This window comes from Rhinatrema bivittatum, chromosome 7, assembly GCF_901001135.1.
Source record: "Rhinatrema bivittatum chromosome 7, aRhiBiv1.1, whole genome shotgun sequence".
Lineage (NCBI taxonomy): Eukaryota > Metazoa > Chordata > Amphibia > Gymnophiona > Rhinatrematidae > Rhinatrema > Rhinatrema bivittatum.
Genome location: NC_042621.1, coordinates 278338143 through 278354985, shown reverse-complemented (window position 1 = coordinate 278354985; position 16843 = coordinate 278338143). Strand labels below are relative to the sequence as shown.

The 16843-nt window shown below is 48.3% G+C and overlaps 1 protein-coding gene across 3 annotated transcripts in view; it reads left to right on the top strand.

Moving 5' to 3' along the window:
• The first annotated feature begins 11292 nt into the window (after window positions 1-11292).
• SH3PXD2A (SH3 and PX domains 2A) overlaps window positions 11293-16843 on the top strand; it is a 571414-nt gene continuing 565863 nt past the window's right edge. For 2 of the 3 annotated variants that reach the window (XM_029610306.1, XM_029610304.1), the window contains exon 1: window positions 12254-12532. In XM_029610306.1, the coding sequence (XP_029466166.1) occupies window positions 12461-12532 (72 nt within the window). In that variant the 5' untranslated portion in view covers window positions 12254-12460. Of the gene's footprint in view, window positions 11582-12253; window positions 12533-16843 lie in introns of those variants that run through there. The other variant, XM_029610305.1, reaches the window with a different exon arrangement.

Genomic DNA, 16843 nt, shown 5'->3' with positions numbered 1-16843 from the left:
GAGAGATCTAGAGCGGGTAAATGTAATAGATAATAGAAGGACTAGGGGGCACTCCATGATGTTAGCCTGTAGCACATTTAAAACTAATCGCAGAAAATTATTTTTCACTCAACTCACAAATAAACTCTGGAATTTGTTGCCAGGGATGTGGTTGGTGCAGTTAGTGTAGCTGGGTTTAAGAAACGTTTGGAAAAGTTCTTGGAGGAGAAGTCCATTACCTGCTATTACTCAAGTTAGAAAATAGCCACTGCTATTACTAGTATCAGTAGTATAGGGTAGACTTAGTTTTTGGGTACTTGCCAGGTACTTATAGCCTGGATTGGCCCAGGATGCTGGGCTTGATGGACCCTTGGTCTGACTCAGTATGGCATGTTCTTCTGTTGTGGGTAGCCTTTCTGTTGAGATTCCTAGCTGCAGTGCCTGTTAAAGTCTGGCTGTCATTGTGGTTCTTATGCCATGAAAAACCTGGCTGAGACCACTCTCTCGCTGCATATGGGGCAGTTGAATGACTTTCAGATGGTGATGGCTTTTAGTTCCGACTGAGCTGAGCCAGACTGAATTACACTCCTCCACTAACCGAAAGGTTGTGTGGCAAACCAGCCTCCATGGAGCTGGCAGTGTGAATATAGCCATTAGCCAAAACAGGAGCTAGGGAAGTACAGAAAACCTCCACCAATCTTTCTTCCAAATGTTTAAACAAGGGGAGAGAGGGGATGGAGACACATATGAATCCCTCACAATGGACCTGTGCCCTCTCTATACAAATGCAGAATAAGGGAGAAGTCTGTGAGGTGGGGAGCTGGTTGAGTTAGATATCATAGTTGCAGCATGTGGCTGCTGGATCTCCTTCTCTACTGCTACTCCCAGCACTTGGGGTAAGTTGTACCCACTGTTTGGTGCATGCTCTCCATATTACATTCAGCAAGCAGATAAGACACAGGAAGGGAAGACAAGGATGCAGGCTGCCCATTACTTATTGGGCTCTGGAGCTCATGCTGAGGCTAGGAAGAAGGGGCCTGCATATTAATTACACATGGTCTCATGAAGAAACTCCTCGTTTTAGCACCATCACTGGTGTTTCTTGTTGCTGTGAGGTGCTGGCTTGGATCTGAGCATCAGGCAGTGGTGATTTTTCCGTGGCACATCTGATCAGGTCTGGAGGCACCCCTAGGCTGCCAGGGCACACTGACCTAGAGGCGAAAGTCATTTTTCTTCCCTGGAGCTACTGTATGTCCTGTCTGGCTAAAAAGAATACTGGTGCAAACAAGGATTTTTGCATGTTCTAAATATTTTATTTATTTATTTATTTTTAATTTTTATAGACCGAAGTTCTTGTAGGAACTACAAATCAATCTGGTTTACATACAACTTTTAAATGCCCAAAAAGAGTAGTGGGCTTTACATAGAACAGTTGAACAATAAAACAGGTAACAATAGAACTAACAAATGCTGGAACAAATAGAATAGATAACCAATTAAACATAGTAATATAGTAATAAATATTATATAGAAAATAAATATAAAAGAGAGTAAATGGAGTGTGAGTACAGTATAAATACAAAAGATGAAAGAGCTCAAAAATTAAGGTACAGTTGAAAAAATGCCTCCATTAGATTTAGGAAGATGTACAACTTTTCTTTGATTCAGTTTTAAGAAGCCACTGCTCTTCCATCAGTGCAGGTCATTTACCTTGCTTGCAAATATAAGCAAGAAAAAATGTTCTACCGAACTGAATTAGGAAAGATGTAATTAAATGATCCCCAGTGTGCTTTGCTCTCTCTTTCTTTTCATCCCTTTTCTAATGAGCCAGTGCTTGCAGAAGATACGCTCAAACGCCTAGCCCCATTAATTTTAAGATGATTTATGGCTCACACCCCTCTCCAGCATGCTCACGCACCCACATGCAAGCGCCTCACCGCCGCCGTCACTTTGTTTCAAATTGGCCGGGGGCATATTTACGGCAGAAAGCTGAAGTTGGTACATGCAAGTTACGGCAATTTTGTATTCCAATAAAAACTTGCAAAAACAAGCACGGCTTACAAGGCGTGGAGGAGTTAGACATTAACTTCCAGTATGCCAGGAGGAAACGGTATCAAATAGCGATGCACAACCTTTGTCACTCGGCAGGCAAACATGAGGAGCAAGTGGCGCATGGCCGTGACTTTCAAAGGTTTTCTTATTTTCGCCTGCAAGCCTCAGGCAGCACTTTGACCTCTCCCACACAGATGCAGCCCCGGGTTGAAATGCATCCCCCCCCCCACACACACACACACACGCGTGCAGAGCGTTAAAATGTAAACAGCAACGGGGTTTACTTTCTCTGTGACGTTAGAGGGGACGTGAAACCCTTTCAAAAGGAAGCAGGCAAAGAAAGGGGCGATTCAGCTGGGCGAGCGCTCTATTCGTCGGCCCTGGTTTCTAGCCCAAGGCCCAGCCTCCTTCCGTGAGATCTCTGCGCGGCCCGCTTTCTCGTCCAAATGCTACTGTCAAATGGTCTCTAAATCCAGCCATCGTGCTGTGGCCTCATCAGTAGGAAACTTCACTTCCGGAGTCCTTCCCCCCTCAAGAAAAAAAAAATCAGGGGGCTCGAAATACCTGAAGTACCAGGACAAGAGAACCTGTTTCTGTCTGAACCCGAGGAAAGCTAGTCAGGAAATATAGTATTAATCTAATCAAATGGTTTTGCTTTTTGTGTCCACGCATTCACGTGGACTAACACAGGGAAAGCACGCTTTTTGCACGAAAACATGCAAACTCCCGCAAAAGTCAGAGAGGATAGAGTGGTATATGATTTTCACAATTTTTTTTTTTGTTTTTTTAGCTTTTAAATTTGGGATCTTAATGTTATTTGAGCTTCCAAAACCAGGGGAACGCTCCTTCTTTGAAACAGATGGAAAATTGTCCATATCATAGGTGAAAAATGAAGCGAATCCCTGCGCACATCCAACGCTGAAAGAAGCTTTGTGGTTCTTAGAAATGTTCCAGCAATAACTCTACGTTAATGTTTGTAGCAGTGCGGATCTTGAAAGCCGATTTGCACCCCTTTACTGTTAAGAGTCGTCTGGAAGTAAAACACTTCTTGAAAAAAAAAAACAAAAAACCCCCCCATGGTTTGCTGGAATCCTCAATGCTGTCCAGATGGACTCACTGGTCTCCCACCCCCCCCCTGACCAGCCTTCCCCATCCCCCAACGTAACACAGCGGCCTTCAAATTATGGGTACGCACATGGCCACCGCTTTATTACTCAAAACCATTCTCTTATTGTACATTAATTGAGATTCGTCCAGGCTTGTCCTCAGGTTCAAATTTGTCAATTGATTAAATTGTCACTGCTTTACCACGGGAGGGGCCCATGGCAGAGCCGTAGGGTGCCCATGGCCACGGCCATAGGCGCCGCTACCAAAAGGCGGCATAGCGCCGCCGTCCTGTGGGGCCTCGATAAGTGGAAAAGCAGTGCGGCCACGCTGATGATTCTGGCAGAGCCGCGCTGCTTTTCCACTCGTAGGCATCGGAACGGGGAGCCGCCAACAACGGGAGAAGCCTCATCGGTGGCAGTGGGTTGGCGCATGATTTCATGAATGCTACGGCGATCCCCTCACTCACCCTCCCTGCTCCTGAAGAATGGAAGGATCCCGGACCTTGCAGCACGGGCTGCTTCTTCCTCCTCGGCTGTCGGCACCTGATGACGTCATTCAGGCACCGGCAGCTGGGAGGGAGGAAGCAGCCCGCGCCGCAAGGTCCGGGATCCTTCCATTCTTCAGGAGCAGGGAGGGTGAGTGAGGGGATTGCGGTGGCACCATGGGGGTGAGCAGCGTTACGGAAATCAAGCACTGGTCATCTATGGTGAGTGAGGGGATTGTGGGTGAGAAGGTGTGAGAGGGGTAACAAGACTTCTGGGCAGTAGGGGAAAAAGGTGTGTGTGTATGCATGTGTGGGTGTTATGACTACCGGCCACTTACCCCAGCACCCGGACTGACCGCCGACGCTGAGGCCAGCGTCGGGGGTTCCTTCAGCGGCAGCAGCCGCTGCTGCTCCAAGATGGCCGTGGCGTCTTTCCCCGCGCGGCTAAGCTCCGCCCCCTGATGTCTGCTAGGGCCGCGCGGGTGGCTATGGCCTGGGTTTTAAAGAAACACCCACAGGAAGTAGGTTGGTCCCTTCCTGCTGTCTCCAACCTGCTGGGGACTATTTAAGGCAAGGTCTGAACCCTCGGACCTTGCCTTGGCTTCATGGCTCCTGAGTTTGTCTCTGCTCTTGGTTCCTGCTTGTTCCCTCCGTGCTTGATTCCTGGACCGGCTGCCGTATCTTCTGGATCTCGACCCCTGGATTGACTGCGGTACTCTCTGGCTCTCGACCCCTGGATTGACTGCGGTACTCTCTGGCTCTCGACCTCGGACTAGCTGCGGAACTTCCTGGTTCTTGATCACTGGACTGTCAGCAGTACTCTCTAGCCCCTGGTTCCTGGCTGGGCTACTGAGGAATCCTCGGTTTTGGTTCTTCGACCTGCTGTGAAGGCGTCAGCAACTGCTTTCTCGACCCGCTGGAGGCGCCAGCTATCTGGAAAACACGACCTGCAGGAGGCGCCTGCATCCAGATCTTCTTCAACCCTACCTGCAATCCCGAGGACCGGCTTCGCCTACCGACGGTGGCCTAAACAGACATCGCCGGACCAAGGGTCCACACCTCTGAGCGTAACAGTGGGAGGGAGAGAGAGAGCATGTGTGTGTGGGAGACTGACCTCACTTCCTCTTTGCCTGCTAATCCATGAAAATTTTAGGGCTTCTAGAAATTAAAAGTTCTAGGTATGGATATTAGAGATGTGTATCGTACCAGCAATCGTTTCTGTAGAACCGCGGGAAATTTCGTTTCCCGCGGTTCTGACCGGTTTTTTTCGGCTGTCCCGATCCGAAAAAACCCCCCCACCCCGATCCTTCAGATTTAATTATTTACAATCACCCACCCTCCCAAAACTTGCCTAAAGTCCCTGGTGGTCCAGCTGGGGTCCCGGGAGTGATCTCCCGCTCTTGGGCCGTCGGCTGCCAGTAAACAAAATGGCGCCAGCCGTCCATTGCTCCTACCATGTGACAGGGGCCGGCCAATGGCACCGGTAGCCCCTGTCACAAAGGGCCACCGGCGCCATTTGGATTAGTGGCAGCCGATGGCCTGAGAGGGGGACATCGCTCCTGGGACCCCCGTTGGACCACCAGGGACTTTAGGCAAGTTTTTGGGGGGGGTCGGGAGGGTGGGGGATTGTAAATAATTAGATCTGAAGGGTTGGGGTGGGTTAGGGCACACAGAAAACAAAAACCATTCTCCCCCCCCCCCCCAAAAAAAAAAACAATAAGAAAGCCACACTAAATTTTGTGGGGGTTTCCTATCATTTTCAGGGTCCCCCGATACATGAAGAATTAGGAAATATCGAAAGATATTTTAATTCGTCAAAAAAAACTCATATCCCTAATGGATAACTTTTTTTTAATCTTTATTATTTTTAATGGATGTTATTTGATAATATTATTTGAAATGTATTGATATTTGGAAAATTTGTATGTGAGTTTTAAATGTTTGAATTGTATTCTATTCATTAGTTTTAAATTGTTCTTTTTATTGGTATGGTTTTACTAATTTTATTGTTTTATGAGGAATGGTAATGCTTCTGTTTTTCCATTGTTGCAGTTCATATAGAATTAGTTTGTTGCGGTTTCCAGTTGTACATTTCTATTTATATTTTATGGTCTCTTTATTCTGTATTTGAGGGTCTACCTGTGTTTTGCATGTGTGATTGAAGTGAGGTATTCCAATAGTGTGTAGTTTGTATGAAGAGATCTATAGCAGCTTGGCATGTTCTGTGTTCCTAATAGGGGCTGGGTTAGTGTTTCAGGCCTGGTGTAATATTTGCAGGGTTAACTTTCATAACGTAGAATTGTTGCTGTTTGAGTGCTGGCAGTTAGTGCTGTTTTGATTATAGAAAGTTTATTGCATTGTAATTCTGTTTTCTTGTGGCTCTCTGAGGGTCATGCCCATGCCCAAGTTGCATTAACAGTGGGCCTAATACCATATATGTTCCAGTATCTCTTGCTTTTTTGCAGGGTTTTCTAGTTGGTACCACAGCAGTGCTTGTAAATATAATGTACATATTGTAAGTAATATTTTTACCTCAGAAAACTGTGCTTTGAACATCCTTTTTCATGTAAAATCTGTCGTTATAAATGCATACATTTTAATTGTGGGTGGTGGGCACCTAATATCCTAGCACTGGCCATGGGCATTGCTGTACAAACATTTAACAAATTCTCCCAAGTCATGATGTCATGTGTTATGTGATGGGTGAGGGCGCAGTTTTTCACTTGGCCATAGGCGCCACATTGCCTGGCCACGGCTCAGGGGTGAGGAGTGTGCCTGACCTCTCTACACTTTCATGTGGGTGGTGTTAATTTGTGGCACGGGAAGCCCCATTCAGCTGTGTGAGCTGTGATTGGCCTGACCTCCCCCTTTTCACTTCAGCGTAGGTATGAAGACCACACCCCTGCCACAAGAGCAAGTGGTGGCCAGACCTTCAGCCCAACATTTAAAATGGTGGTGTTTTATTCACTTCAGCGGTGCTCGGAGGGCGCCTTCCTACCATAAAAGCGTGTGAGCGGGCCGCCTCGGCCGTATGTCATCACAAGTGAGTTGCAGCAACTTAACAGATAAGCAAAGAGCAGGTTCTATTTCATATATATCTCGATAAGCCCCCATTTCCGCCATGGCCTCTGACAGCGAATCCTTGCATGTCAGAGACACCCCCTTCCCCCCCCCCCCCCCCCCCCTTTCTAATGGCTACAGCCATGCCCCTGTATCACCCTAATAATTACCTTCTAGGAATATATCTGCACCTGTTAGGTGGACGCCATCAGGTCTATACAGGGCAGGTGTCAGTACTGAGAGTGAAGTGTGGTGTATGATAAAAACCACCGTTGAGCTCTAATTGTTTTGGTAGCCACATGGTCAGCATCCTTCTAGTCCGCTTGATGGCTCCTGGGTTTCTCGTTCCGTGCCATAGGAGCTGTAGGATGATGTTCGAACAAACGATTCTAGTCTGTGGGAATATCTCAGCTGCATGCGATCCCTCTGGGTTGACTTCTGGAACTCGATGCCATGTGTTGCCCACCAGATTGTTAGCCCCGAGACGGATTATCAGCACGTCCAGTGGGGCAAAGCATCTGCTTCTGTGGAATGGGTATGGCAGGAGCCGATCCCATAATGTCCCCCAGGCTCCGATCCACTGAAGGCGTATTCCTTGAGTCGCCAGGCCCAGGTTTTGTACAGTTGACCCTGAAGAGGCTCTCCTGATTGCCCAAAAGACATGAGTGTCCACACGTCCAAGCTGTCTGGACTCCCGCTGGTCTGTGAGCACCTGCTCATTGTGAGAGAAATGACAAGAAGGACGAGAAGAGCCATTAGCAGGACAAAGATAAGCTTTAAAATGATAAGACTGCCATCGGCTTAGTACTGTGATGACCTTCTGTGCCATTCCCGAAATCAACGCCAAGATGGCTGCACCTGTCCAGAAGGCGTGCATTTGGAATTAGCTGGAGTCCTGATCCAGCCTGGATAAGTTCATTTTCAAAACCCTGCGGAATGGGAAGTTGGATAGTGGAACTTCCTCCGCAGGGACCTGGTGAGGTTTCTGCGTGGGCAACAGCTCAGACCTCCGTCTCCTTTCAGTGTTATGTGTTCCTTGCAGTTCTGAATCTGAGCAGTGCAACACAAAACACCTCAGGTCTCCTCCACTGTGTGTGCTAATAGGCTGGATGTGATGTGGGCACGTTTACCTGTGGGGACCAGCTCCCTAATGCTAAAGGCTCCAAAAAAAGGCGAGGGTAAAGGGGCATACGCACAACATTACCTTATAATGATGGAGACAGATAGCAGGTAAGATGGAAAACATTCACTCCAGATTATTATGTGTTATAGGTTTTCTGCTATCTTGGGGTCTGTAGGAACCCTTTTCCCATCATTTGGAGTCTCGTAATAGCAAAGCCTTGGCCAGGGTCTTGACACTCAAGGACATTAGCAAAAAATGACGGTCCTGACAATCATGATTTTATGATGGGAAGGGGCTTCCCTGCTGCCTTTTGCTCCAGTATAAGGTTCTGCTGGGATGAACCTTGTTGTTCCAGGAACGACCTCCATGTTGGTCAACGCTCGCTAGTTCATCCTGTGGGTGCTCATGGAGAGGGATTGCATGATCAGAGCCCATGCCGTCTGGTGGTAGGTTTCCAGCTGTTCTCGGGTACTAGGGTGTTTCCTTCATCTACCTTCAGAGCGAGGGACCTGAAAATAGACCTCTTAAAGCAAGAAAGAGTCAGCAATTTTTTTCTGTATCTCAGGGATGTGGGATGATGCAGACAAAACAAAACCAGCTCCCTCAACAGGTCCACCACCCTATGAGTTCTGGTGTATAAGTTGTTTATAGTATCTACATCGGCCCTATTGTCTGATCTGAAAATCACGTTTGTTTACCAAATCTGTTCCCATAACTACAATGCTACAACAATGGGGGAACAGCTCCAGAAGTGCGGTGTCCTTCAGGATCCCGGCTGCGTGCCACTCAGGAGACCATGCGCCCGCACACCAAATCCATGACTCCCAGAGGCATCAGTTCAAGGGTGAACAGGGGATCATCCTGCCAGATGGCCCTGCCATTGATCCATGTGAGGAAGGTGTTCCAAAGGGAAAGGTCCCCCTTTAGAGACCTGGAATGTTCCTCTGGCACAGGAACTGCTTTAATGTTTTCCTAAGCTTGTGCACCTTGTCCGTGGGAAGGCCGGACACCCTATGATGTGCATCAATCTCTGTTCCCAGGAATACACACATGTGGGGCAGGACTGAGAGTCTTTTCTCATGCCAGGAGGATCCCGAACTCTTCAGCCAAGACCTGGAAATAATTTAGGAGGGCAACACATTCCCTGGCATTTGGACCCATGAGCTAAGTAGTGCATAATATTAGGGATGCCCACCCAGTGTATGAACAAACTACATTTCTCAAAGTACGCACATAATACAGAGCAATCCACGGGCATGTATTTGTCGAAGGAGTGTTTCCCCCTCATAGGCAAAAGCAAGCAGCCAAAAGAAGGAAAGGATACACCAGCAGTAGACTGAATGCAGAGCCAAATGTCTGCTTTGGCTCTGCATTGCGCCCGGGACAAGGCGCTTACCCAGATTGATTGCCTGGTCAAAGGATGCATAACAGGTTAGGGGTTTATGAAATTATTTACTCAGCATTTCTCGGGGTAAGACAAATTGTGGATGAGCAGGAATTCCCTTACTTCCTTTCTGGGGACGGGGGGGGGGGGAAAGGGACATGATCATGATTATGATTTTGAATGGCTTTTCCCTGAAAGGCCCAGTGCCACGGCCCATGCACGCTTCCTTGTTTAACTTTTTGGTGGCAACCTCCCTGCGCTCCAGAATGGACCTTGCATTACTAGCTGATGTGGGAAACGCTTGAGGCCACTGTACGAGACGAGGAAACCCCTTGGTGAAACCGGCATGAATAACCTCAGCATCTGACCTGCCATCGTAGAGCCACAACCATGGAAGCATGGCTGCAGCCTTAATTGGTGTGGGTGCCAGGGCTGGGGTAAGGCAGGTGCCTGATCCTGCCTGTCATGTGCCAGCAGCTGCTGGCCATTACAGCCTGAACGGGAATGCCCCCCCCTCCCCCCTCCCAGGTATGGTGGCCAGGGCAACGGAGCCTGCACACACTCCTCTCTGATGCGGGTGGGGGAAGGGCTGTGATTTCATGAACTTGGGGTGTAGGTGGAGGAGGCCAGATTGGAGTTGTTTGCTTGAGCCAGGAAAACAATATCCAAGTGTCCCCCAGGAAATCTTCGCCTCTGCCATATGTTTTCTGAATTTAATATCCTAATCCAACCAGGCCCAGCCTTTTTATTAGCAGTGAGCTTTCACCATGGTCTCCAGATACTTGATGAGGGCTGGAGAATGCTAAACAGCAACAATACTGTGGAGGGTGTGAAAGGCTGCCGTGCAGTTGTGGGTATTTCTAAACCTTTTTTTGGCTCTTCATCATGGCCCTGATCCTTTTCTTTTGATGTGCCAGATTATTGATCATTTAGCTCTGGGGGCAGCAAGGAGAATAATCCATATATTCCCTTTGCTAGATTTTCTGGTCACCACCTTACATTTGGAATCAGAGATTCTAGGCTGGTGCCCTTTTCCACTTTGTCAGCTCTGCCCCTACCTGCCTGCCCACCAGGTTTTTTTTTTTTTCTTTTTTAGGGCCTTAAATGCCTCCTTCGGGAGTTTCAGGAAAGCACCCTCGCCATCCCTATCAGAAGAGGAGAGGCCAGAGAAAGTATCGGCCCGAACGGCAGGTGGACCCTTAGCGTGGGCGGCTGTAGTAATCACCAGAATCTGGAGACGACAGGATGGAAGAGGATCTGGCCGACGACGCGTGGTTGCTGGCATCACCTTCCCGTGCAGCCAGACATTATCAAGGGACCCATGGCTGCCTGCGGATATCAGCCAGCAGCTCCCAGAGGTGGTTGTTTTTTAAGGATCCGCCTGGGGCCTTTTCTGGGATCTTTGTCAGATACCCTATTTTTGATTGCCTTCTTTGCCCTCTTCTGTTGGTTGGCTGGGGAGGTATTCCGCTTTCAGGGTTTGTTTTTTTTTGTGAGACACACCCCTGCCCCTCCCCCAGCCCATAGGGGCTTTTTTTTTTTTTTTTTTTTATTACGATCTAATTTATATTCTGCCTTTCAGGCACTTCAAAGTAGACTTCTGCAGTATTTCCGTCCCCAGAGGGCTCACAAGCTAAGGACCTCCTTTACTTCCCATTTTTCCCCCCTATAGACACAGAATGGGAATATAAAGCCTTTAGTAAATCAGACCCTTAGTTTGTACCTAAGGCAATTTTTGTGGGGGTGTGAAGGTTTTTATTACCCCTGCCCGTGCGCCCCCCTCGTGCAGCCTTTTCTTCCTTTGGAGGGGGTTCCCCTCAAGCCGGAGTGGTCCGTGCTCCGCCGTTGTCCTGGGGCATTATCTTGGGTCAAACGTTGTCTTTTTTTTTGTCTATGGATCTGATGCATATGTGTACATATATTATTAACACATGCATGCATCTACAAACACAGGAAGGGGGTGAGTTTTCTTTCCAACCAGCTGGCCGCTGCTGCAGCTGTAAAGCTGTTAATATTTTCAAGGTTTGTCTGGTTGCCGCAGCCTGCTGCTGGAGTTGGGCAAAAGCTAAAGGGATCCCCTCCCCCCCGGTTTTTTTGTTTTTGTTGTAACTTTATTTGGCCCGATCAACCCACACTGCCGTAGCACGCGGGCTTATCTTGTTTATGCCCGAGACCACCTGGGGACAGGAAAGCTCAAGCTGCAAAAGCAGAAAAGGGAAAGGAGCCGGATCCGTGCTCAGAAGAAACCCGGGCCGGATCTTGCCGCTCGCGGGAAGATTTCCAAGCCATCCTGCAGCCGGTTCAGCTATTGAAGCTGAAGCAGGGATCGCAAGAAGGGGAGGCGGCCTGAAGCAAGCAACAGCACGGACCGGGCTGGCAGAAGCGGCGCAGCGTGAGTACCTGCTAGGGGCCGAAGGGATTTACTGCTTTGCTCGATTTTCCCCTTTCGGTTTTTAGGCACCCTGCAGTCGGAGAAGCAAGCAGGCACAAGCTGGCGGGCGGTGGGATGGTGTTATAATAATATTTTGAATTTCAAAACCAGGAGCATGCATGCTCCTTCCTTGAAACAGATGGAACATTTTCCATCTCTTAGGTGAAAACGGAGGCGAATCCCTGCACGCAGCCAAAGCTGAGAGCAGTTTCACGGTTTCTGGAAGTGTCCCAGCAATAACTTCACATTCGTGTTTGGGGCAGTGCAGATCTTAAAAGCTGAACTGCAGCCCCTTACGTTTGGAGACATCTGGACGTAAAACCTTCTTGCAAAAAAAAAAAAAAAAAAGTTTTTAGCTGCTGCCCTGTGCCGGAGCGCCCTGCCGCGGGCAGGATTTCCTCCGGGGGGGGGGGCCGGGCACCGTGGTAGAAGGCGGAGACTCCTCCCCCGCCGGGCGGCTCGCACGGGGTCGGGAGCCGTCCCGATAGCAGAGTCCTTGTGCGGCCCCTCCCCCCCCGAGGGGGGCGTGGCGCACACAGGGGGGGCGTGGCGCACACGGGGGGGGGGCGGAGCCGAGGCGGGCTGCAGCGCACGCTGCTTCTGCTCCGGCCGAGTTCCCCTTGCACATTTCTCACGTGTGTGTGTTTGCTGGGCTCGAGGGGGTGGAGGCTCTTTCGGCTTTTCCCTTTTCTGTTTCCCGAGCGCCTGCTTCCCTTCCGCAGATCAGGAAAGGCGGCTGAAGGGCATCGGTGGAGGGAGGGAGTGAGAGAGCGGGCCTGACTCTGCCGGAAGATGAGATAGACAGACAGACAGACAGACAGACAGACTCGGCCTGGGAAGATGCGCTCCTACAGCGTGCTGGACGTGAAGGTGGTGGATGTGCAGAAGAGGAGGAACCCCTCCAAACACTACGTGAGTATGAGTGCAGTCAGCCTGTAGGGCATGGGCTCTCTGGATGACTTTTTTTTTTACGGATGCAAAGAGTATGGGAGAAGAGGGGTTCGGCTCTGTCGGCGGTAATGACAGGAGCCGGTTGCTGAGGGTTTCTGTAACATTGCAGGGACGGCTCCCGAGAGGAGGCGGTGGGTATCAAGGCGCCCGGCACCCCCGAATCCGATTGGACCACTTTCATTGGTTAGAGGTGAAGGGCTCGTGGAGCTTGCCTACCCTGAAATTCACTGTGATGCCGCCCCCCCCCCCCCCCCTGATAACAGAGCCCTAAAAAGGACCAAGGCGATGCAGGAGAATTGGCAAACTCTCTTGCTCTTGCTCCGTTCTGGGAGTGAAGTGCAGGAGCAGCATCTCTTCGGAGGAAAGACTTCCTTCCCTGCCGCAACTCTCTGGGTCCTAATGCCAGGGTGCAGAGCTAGGGAAAAAAAAAGGTGGTGGTGTATTCCACTCACCCCCCCCCCCCCCCAAAAAAAAAATCTACCAAATTAAAACCCAGGGCAGTTGAAAGTTGCTGCATAGTCTTTGCTCTCTCTCTTTGCTGCACTGCAGTGTTATTCTGGAATCCCAAAGCCTTCTGTCAAAGCTGTCCTAGAGGGTAGCAAAGAGGGGTGACTTCCTTGGATACCCCTCCCACTTTGGGGGTGTGGGGGGGGTTGACACCTCACCACCATGGTAACCCCAACACAATAATTTCAGTGTCCTAGGGCCCTGCTTTCACCCTGGACCCCACACCCTCCTCAGGTAGAGCTGCCTTCCATTCGGTATTGTGTTATTTTAATAATCTTTATTATTGATAATTTGTTTTTCTTTTTAGCCACTTTATGTATTGCTTTGGCAACACCTGTAGAAATTGTCATGCCAGTAAAAGTTTCTTGCATCTGAATCTGTAACAGGCAGGCGGATGTGGAAGAGTTAACGCGCTGTAGTGTGGTATCTGCCGTGTTATCCTAATAAGCGGCTGACCTTTCAAGGGTAAGGTTAATGTGAGAGAGGTCCGCTGTTTATCCTGATGCGGTAGTCTATGGCCGCTAGAAGCATGGTAACTGCGGCCGTGCCCAGCGGATACTCTTGTTAATCCAAGACGGGCTAGAGTTACTGACAGCTTGCGGCTGCATCAGGTCTGCTTGTGCACTCCGGCAGGCTAGGGGACAGATGTGAAATGCCTTACCTATGATCAGATTGCTTTTGTCTCTCCCTATCCTTAGATCTCCATGCAAGTAGGAGTTTTTGCCTCTCTTGCATCCCTGCCAAAATTCCTTTCTGCATGGTGCTCCACGCTTTCTTCTAATTGCCGGGGGAGGGGAGAAACGGGCGGCAAGTGGTGTGAAACTCATTTGCATGCTGCAACGAGCGAAGGGTGTATTACAGGCTCCGCGCAGTGTAAGCAGGTAACGGTACTAAATGAAAATCACATCACGTGACCCGTGCACGATCGGAGGATAGTGTTGTTATTTTTGTGATACAGCTTGGTCAGTGAATCCAGGCTTTGTAGCAGACAAGAGATCGTATTGTTGTAAGGTTCCTCCTCCCAAGAGCTTGCAGTCTACGTCCCGGCATGGGAAATTGCAGGGAATTTTGCTTAAAGGCCACACAGTCGACGGAAGCATTTGAATGGAGACCTGCCGTTCTAGATGTCGCACTTTTCTTTTCTACCCACTCGGTCACAGCGCACAAACTTCTCATTTTCTAGCAGAAACCCAAAAAAGGTTTGCAGTCAAATTAGTATCTTTATGACAACAAAACTTCTTTTAACGTATATAGGATTTCTAGTTACTCTTTTAGCTGGGAATGCCGAGATGTGTTATAACGCCTCTTGTAGCAGGGAGGTGTATATAAAACATCTCAGCGCTCTTTGCTATAAGGGATTTTATATATATGGGTATTCAGCACTTTATATATGCTGACGACGTGCAGATACTCATCCCCATCAATGATTCCATTACAAACGCAATGAAAATCTGGAACTCTGCGCTATCTGATATAAATAAACTGCTCTCCGATAACTTCCTAGCACTCAATACTAACAAAACAGAGCTACTCATTCTTTCCCCTCCTAACAACCCTTCACGCAGTCTCTCCCCCACACCCTCACTACCCAAATGCCATCCTACCCTACAAGTCCGCAACCTTGGCATCATGATAGATAACCAATTTAACCTCAAAAAATTCATTTCAGCCACCATAAAAAGCGGATTCTTCAAACTCCACACCTTGAAGAGAATCAAACCTCTCCTTCATAACTCCGACTTCCGCACAGTTCTGCAAGCTATGATCCTGTCCAAACTTGATTATTGCAATGCTATCCTCCTAGGCTTACCAAAAAGTACTCTACAACCCCTACAGTTATTACAGAATGCTGCGGCACGTATCCTTACCAACACTCACCGTCATGACCACATCACTCCCGTCCTTCAATCATTACATTGGCTCCCCATAACCTCCAGGATAATATATAAAGTACTCACGCTCATACACAAAACCATTCATAACCACGACATGCAATGGTTCCCAGAACAGCTCCGGCTTCACACTCTGACAAGACCCACAAGAACACATCACCTGGCCAAACTCCAATTACCCTCTCCTAAGCTCATGAAGCATACCACCTTTAGAGAGCGATCTTTCATCACTGCAGGAACTGCCCACTGGAACAAAATGCCTTCCCAACTACGTCAGGAACCCTGCCACAAAAAATTCAAGCACAATCTTAAAACATGGCTGTTCAAACTAGCGTACCCTGACTGACGAACTGACTCTCCCCAAAGATGCGACATAACTGCCCTTCTGACACTCACCCTCTCTATTCTCCCTCCCTACCTCCCACCCACTGTGGGTATACTCCCCACTTCCTTCCCCCCCGTCCCCTTCCCTTCATTACTTCACCCTCCTAATTATCCTGACTGCTTTGTTTAACTATCTTGTTAAATCTAACTTGTACATATGTATATAATTCTCGTTTTATCATCTCCTGCCCTTGTTAACCCTCTCCCTGTTAATGTTTTTATTGTAAAGCTAGTTGCTAAGTTATGTTACATTGTGAACCGAGGTGATGTTTTGCAAACGTGCCTCGGTATATAAAAAACCCTTAAATAATAATAATAATATAACACCGTAGCACTGCTCCTAATACCCACTGAGGGTAACCCCCTTGATCGTTTGGAGGGTCCTGTCAGGTACTGCTCGTGTACCTGCGCACATCCCACTAAACTGGCAACCCCTGACCTGCCATCTTGCTTTCTGCTTACCTTTGGGCAAATAGCCTGGCCCACAGATTCTCTCCTGGTGGTTTCTAGAGACACTACAACCCCACAGAGCCAGGAGTCTACCAAACACCCCAAATCCTGGGATCACTCAGTGACACGCTGTCACAGATAGAGGGCTAACGACTGCTGCTACTTATTTCTGTAGCACTATTTGATGTACACAGCACTGTACAAATACACAGAGGAGACAGTCCATGGGCCATAGAGCTTGTAATGCATTCATTAAGGACAAACGGGATGAATGAAAGAACAGGGGAGTTGTATTTATTATGGAACATGGCTAAAACCAACAGGGGTATGATAAAGTGAGCCAGGGCTTAAAAGCGGCCTCTAAAAGGTGGGTTTTTAGCATTTGGGTTTGAATAAGGCAAGAGAGGGATCACGACACACCAATGCAGGAAGTGTGTTCCAGGTGTACGGCGCAGCAAGGTGAAAACTGTAAAGTCTAGAATTGGCGATTTGTGTGTTCACAAACTAAATCGTTTATTAGGAAAAAAAAAAAAAAAGGAAGTACAATGAACTGTAAAAGCTATCATCTGCGAACAACAGAGAAGTGATAGCGATTCTAAAAAATAGCTTTAGATGGTGGCTGGGAAAGCGACAGGGTAATGTTCGGAATTTCTAAAAATCTCCTCCCAAGTCTTCTGTTCAGCCGTTCATGACCCATTGATACTAGAAATGCACAGATGAGATACCTGCATGGGGGTTCATTAAGAATAAACACAGCACATGCAAATGCACATAGATTTTACAGTGATGGGAGGGGCTTTCAAAATCTGTCAGGAGCATCATCAGTAATGTCCCCATAGATTTCACTGCACCGTCACCTTCCATTCTCTCTGGAATTCCCCCAAAATCTCTGGATGTTTCCCTGACTTGTTGTTTTGTATCTTTGAAATCCCTGTTTTGGGATCACTGATGATCCCAAACATTATCTTCCAACAAGGAAGTCCTTTCCTCCTGTTCATCATCCACTCTCTTTTGAAATAAAAGAGAATTGCACTGTAAG